Source organism: Grammomys surdaster, unplaced genomic scaffold (genome assembly GCF_004785775.1).
Source record: "Grammomys surdaster isolate TR1022 unplaced genomic scaffold, NIH_TR_1.0 128, whole genome shotgun sequence".
NCBI lineage: Eukaryota > Metazoa > Chordata > Mammalia > Rodentia > Muridae > Grammomys > Grammomys surdaster.
This window is the reverse complement of record NW_021604586.1, coordinates 6,836,434-6,842,571: the sequence shown is the minus strand read 5'-3', so window position 1 is coordinate 6,842,571 and position 6,138 is coordinate 6,836,434. Positions and strand designations below refer to the sequence as shown.

The following is a 6,138-nucleotide window of genomic DNA, read 5'->3' as shown; positions in this document are numbered from 1 at the left end:
CTGCATCATTTCAGGCCCCAAGTATCCTACAGATAACCACCCTGACCTGACTCTGCCAGCCCGTCCTACACAGGCCGTCGTTCTTACACACTAGTCTCTCTGTGCTCTGTAGGGATCTCCTAGCGTTAGACTTCCTCCTGGGCCGTGTCCCTATTGAGCATATAGCTGCTTGTAACCTGTTCCCTCCTGGCTGTCGAGACCTTGGTGATAAAACGAACTCTCGAGGCCTTGCCATGTACAGTGTAATCGAGTAAACCTGGAGTAAACTCTTTTTTTAGTCCATTAACAATCTTATACTTGGAAAAGGGACACAAACACTTTCCCCATTTTGTGCAGGTTAACAACAGGTATTCTTTTTAGAGACAGTCTCAGTGTAGCCTGGGCCAGCCTTGAACTCTGATTCTGCCTCCCACTCCTAAGTGCTGGATTATACATACAGGTGTGTACCACCAAGCCTAGCACAAAAGATACTCTCCTGCATCAACAAACTGATACAGATAATGAAGTGTTTGAAAGTTTTGCTTAAATACAAATTCCTATACTTTTCAAGCAATTTGAAAAAGTTGCTTTTGAAGGAAAAGACGAGATCCCTGCATCATCCTCATCCCTCCTGGTCCATACTGGATATCAGCCACAGGGTCACTGGCCAACGATTACAGAACTTCCACACTTGCCCTGCCCCCTAGCGTTCAGGCATATCGGCCAACCGTGTCAGAGCAGAGTCTTGTTTTGATGCGTCCATTCCAGCTCCAAGTTCTTCCCCTTTGTGAGGCAACATAAAATGAAGTGAGGGTCCTCACACTCCATGCAGAGGGAGCCAGTGAGGAAACTGATCCCAGTCCACACAAGATTCTCAAGTTTCCACCTCAGACTTCTCAACTGTGCTTTTCAAAGTAGAAAAATTACTTTGCACCTCTAAAGAGGAATAAGTGAGAGCACACCATTGCTGGCTTTGTGATCTCAGAGCGGTAGACTGGAGGCCGCAGCATCTTGTGCACGGAAGTAGCTTCCCACTCAGCTCCCCCACCCATGCAGCCCTGCAAAATATCAACCGCCCCATCTCTTGGGGGCAACGGCTAAGTCTATGGCCACCAGTACCTAAGAATACTCAAGGGCAGAGACAGATGGTTCAAATGTGCTGCTAGGACGAGGTTGCCCTAGTGTTCTCTGATGGACAAACGTCTCACCCTCACGGCTCCTCGAGCTTTGGTCAACATCCTGTCGATCCCACAGGGGGATGAGAACAAGTCTGTGCGAGACCGCTTCAATGCCCGCCAGTTCATCTCCTGGCTGCAGGACGTAGATGACAAGTACGACCGCATGAAGGTGAGTGCTCACTTGAGATGTTCTCGAGGGGCCGCACCACCAACAGGGGAGAGACGCTTTGGAGGTTCCCACACTACTACTGCTGCTGCTAAGCAGAGAGCTTAGGTCTCCAGTGTCTTCCCTTCTGTCCAGGTAGAAGGACCCAGCCTGAGCCTTGCTAACAGGTCACAAACTCTCTTCCACACTTGAAGTACTGGCTAGTGTGTACACGAGGCAGATGAGCGAGGAGGAGTCAAATCACCACCTACAGCTGCTACAGCCAAACATAGGGTTCATCAGATGCCAGCATACCAGTTACAGCGGAGAGAGAAGCTCATGCCTCGCTGTTATGCAGCTTCCCCATAAATGTTACAACCCACAGTCTCCTGGCTGCTGTCATCAATCCTGTTGTAGGCAGGACGATAAGTTAAGTGGGTAATGAACATTAGCACTGCATAGAGGCTCATCACGTCAGAGGTGCTCAAGTGACCTTGGGAGAATCAGAAGCCTTGTGCTCAGGCCTGAGGCTTGGCACAAGCAGGGCTCAGAGCTGAGGGGGGTTTCCGTTTTCCCACGAGCTCCTCCCATTGTATACTCTGTCCTAGAGTCACCTCTAGGTCACACCTCATCCCAAGTGAGGTTCTCCAGAACGTTGGCTAGGAGACAGAGACTATGACGAGACATTAAAGGTTAGCCATATTTGATAACAAACCAGTCCTCAAATTTCTTTAAAGAGAATTCTGGAAGGAGATAAAATGGCCAGATCTTAGTGAAATGAACCAAAAGATTAATGGGGTTCTTCAGAAGACTATGCAAGGCTGGGTCAGAGGAGGCTCTGTCTCCCTGTAGAGTGGGAAACAGACCGCTGGTAGTTTCATTGAGCAGGCTCACAGGCTCGAGTCTCATAAATCGTGCACCTCACCGAGCAATTAAATGACTCTAGTCACTCAACGCTTACAGATTTGAGCAGTGTGTTCATTGGGATAATCCAGCATACCGGGTACCCATAACTGTACTTCATTAACTTAGGTTCAGTCACATGACAGTAGACCACTCTGAGCTGGTTGGACTGTCTGTGCCATGTTTAAAATGATTCATTTGGTCCTAAACATATACCACTCCATCCAAGTCCCTGTGTATACTTTTAAATGTCATTACTATTGTGAAAACACACACACACACACACACACACACGAAAGCAGAGCTACAACCCCCAAAGGTGAGTTGTAGGAGATGGGGCAGTTAAAGGTCAGACCTCCAGTATGACTGAGTTACTCCAATCTGATGGTGAGAATGGGGGAGGTCCATCTGCTGACTCCAGGAGGACCCGGGCCTCATCAGCAGATAAACCAGGTTCTGGGCTAAGAATCAGGGTGGGTTTACAATCCAGTGGTGGAAGCCAGGGCCTGGCCATCCCTCTCACCCTGTGTGCTCCACAGACATGTCTGCTGATGCGGCAGCAGCACGAGGCCGCGGCCCTCAACGCCGTGCAAAGGATGGAGTGGCAGCTGAAGGCCCAGGAGCTGGACCCTGCTGGGCACAAATCCCTGTGTGTAAATGAGGTGCCATCCTTCTACGTGCCCATGGTTGACGTCAACGATGACTTCGTGCTATTGCCAGCATGACACTCAGAGGAAGGTCACAGGACACAAACAAGGGCCATATAGGTCGCCCAGTGCTGCCGATGAGTCCCGGCAGCGGAGGAGGGAGCACCGCGTCCATCAAGTGGAAGGAGCCCAGAGACTGCACCTGGCCATATGTCTCCCTTCCAGATGCCAGTGAGGTAGAATGCATCTCTTTTTACCAGTTGCTGTGGGGAGCATGAGGCCCAGACACTGCAGAGCTTTGCCAGGCCTTGGGACAAGGAGACCGTGGCCACAGACAAGGTGGCTCTGTCTCAGGCATGCCCTCTGGGTTTTCTTCCAGCTGATGACAGGGCACTTGAGGAGTCGCAGAGCAAGAGTGTGTGTTTTAATTCCTCATTCCATTCTGATCAACCAATGGAAAATAGACTAAGGTGTCCACCTCGCATAAGCAGTGACCTCCAGGTCAGAGAGGCAGGAAAGTGCTGTCCCGCCATGGTCCCCGGGACAGGCTTGGACACTGGTGCCGGCAGGGGTCCGGCTGCTGCCTGCCTGGACACAGGGACGCAGCCAGGACTCTCCGATAGTGTTTTTAATGGAGTCAAATCCACGTGGTTTGTATATTTTTCCTTTAATCTTGGGCATTTTGTTTCTCTTTCTGAGAACGTAACTTGAAACACTACAGAGCCAATAATCCTATAGAGTGTATCCGCAAACCTGTACAGTTTTATATACATTCACAATGTACTTTTGCTGCCTTCTAGATAATTTATTTTGCAACACATTACTGCACAGTTGTAAATAACTTATGTACTGTAACATCACTTTCAGTTATGTGTAAAGAAATAAATAAATTAATTAAAATGTTCTTTGTACATGGCACCATCCCTTCAGGTAGCAGGGTCTCTCTTATGGGGGCCGGTACGATACCTGACATACTTATCAAGATACATGCAACCCTGTGCTGCCGCTGCACAGTTCACTTTCGATTCCAGGTAGAGGGACGCGCCTGGAGCAGAGGCCAGCCTTTCTTTGCCAATGGTCAGACGCCCACAGCCTCCTTCAACGTCCAAGACACCCCCTTGTTTCCAACCCCAGCAGGTCTCTCACGTTTGTGTTTCTACTAAAGACCCCTGGCCTTGAGCATGACCTGGCAGTGTGAAGCTGTCTTAGCAGCTCTGCACCCAGGGCCCCTGGTCCCTGTCCTTTCCTGGCCCTTAGCCCACCGCTTACCATGAAACACAAAAAGCATTACCCATTATTTCCAAGCATCCATGGAACCACCAGTTCCAGCCCACAGTGACCAATCACAAGTACTCCAGCCACGTGCGCTGACTGTACGCCTGGTGTCCTTAAAACTAAGACTACCCATATAGAATCATCGGCCTGCCGACCTGAGAAGCTCTGATGAGCTGAACTTCCCAGGAGTACTTAGGCCTTCCAGACTTCTACCAGAGAGCCAAGAACCTAATACACATCAAAGACGAACAGATCTGCACAGATGCTGTAATGCATGTTCAGACCTCTAGTCACCACGGAGACAACACGGCGCCTGCACATGTGCGAACACACCACCCCACACACACACAGACACACAGGGCTGGGTGCCAGGCTAGGATAGAGGGAATGAGGAAGAGAAGTAGATGGACCACTGATGGCGACTCTCCCGCAGCCTGTAAATGGGTGCCAATCTCAGAGGAAACTCAGGACTAGCTTCTCTACTGCTCAGACGGCTCTTGAGGTAGGGTTGATCCACTAGGTCCTAGGCTGGCCGGAGGACAAAGTTCCATCCAGATGTTGGTATCTGGAGCCCCATGAGGGCTTTGCCCTGGAGAACTGAACAGCTCTTAAAGTGATTTTCATCTTTGCTAAAGAAACTGATGACAGGGAAGCTAGATGGCAGAGTAGAGAGGAGAATGAGACCTTAGACCCAAGGGGCAGCAGGAGACACTCACTTCACCTCAGAGCTGTCACACAGCAGGGTTTCCCAACCTCAGGGCTGCTGAGGTTCTCATTTGGTGGAGACAGGCCAGCTAGTGCATGTCTTGACAACATGCCTGACTGCAGTGCTAGCCCTGCCGCTTGTCCCTCCACACACATCAACTGACAACCTCTGGTGGAGAACACTTACATCTACAGCAACTGTATTGGATTTGTGTGACATTCAAAACAGGAGTAAGCTCTGCACCCCAGGCCTGGTTGAGTTCTAGTCCTTGAACTGGAATGACTGGGCTTATCAGCCACCGTCACATTTTGGGAACCTCTTGTTATTTTGAAATTTCAAGTGACATTTTTAATTTTTACAAGACACCAGAAATGTTAAGTCACAAACACTGGAATACGGTACATGGGGACTGAAATAACTGTCATTTCCTTGACAAAATCCCAAACCATGAGGGAATAAATTCAAAGACGAAGGAAGGCATGAGTCCCTGCACCTGACAGCTCCCTGGAAAAGCAACTGTTACATGTTTGTCATGACTCGACCTGGCCTGGCCTTTAAAGAAATTCCCTTTTCTTCCCACTGCACTGTTCAGAAACACCCTTAACCCAAGGACACATGAGCCATATGTGGACTATGGTCTGCCGAGGGAATCCTAAAGCTTTAATGGGGCACATCCTTGGGGGAGAGAAAGCTCGTGTGCCCAGGAAGGATCCCAGAACATTTTCTTATCCCCATCCAAGACTAAACCCTTATGCACATACTCACCTGTTAGAGCCGCTGAGGAAAAAACCCTGGGGATCAGAAACTCAACTCTCCAGAGACTACAAACAACGGTACGTAAGTTCGGAGAACAAAGGGAATCATGTCTAAAGAATGAACATGACTGGTGATACAAAAAACAGTGTCTCGCCAACCAGAACCCATAAGTTGTTTTAAAGAAACAGACAGATATATAGTGAAGTAATTGAATCTAAGTTGGAAGACAGTGCGCTGGGAAGTGAATCATTGAGATAGTTAAATTTGAGACATAAAACAGACTGAAGGGAAAGCAAGACAGGCTTCTGCAGATGCCCAGGCCTGTGTACAGTGCCCAAGGGAGTCCCGGAAGGAGAGAAAGAATGAAGAAACAATGGTCAGAAGTTGCCCGAGTTTGATTAAAAAAAAAAAAATAGGTTCAACCAATGTAAATGGATAGTGTCAGAGCATAAGATAGCAGCCTCAGGAAGGAGTCCAGGCCAGCCAGGACTGAGCAGAACCATGAAGTCCAGGCCAGCCAGGACTGAGCAGAACCATGAAGTCCAGGCC

General features: G+C 49.1%; 1 protein-coding gene across 4 annotated transcripts in view; it reads left to right on the top strand.

Annotated features, from left to right (window-relative positions):
• Positions 1-3,763, top strand: part of Ankrd11 (ankyrin repeat domain 11) — a 148,778-nt gene extending 145,015 nt beyond the window's left edge. For all 4 annotated transcript variants that reach the window (XM_028752432.1, XM_028752438.1, XM_028752442.1 and 1 more), the window contains 2 exons: positions 1,234-1,326; positions 2,745-3,763. In XM_028752432.1, the coding sequence (XP_028608265.1) occupies positions 1,234-1,326; positions 2,745-2,930 (279 nt within the window). In that variant the 3' untranslated portion in view covers positions 2,931-3,763. The remainder of the gene's footprint in view (positions 1-1,233; positions 1,327-2,744) is intronic.
• Positions 3,764-6,138: the final 2,375 nt, after the last annotated feature.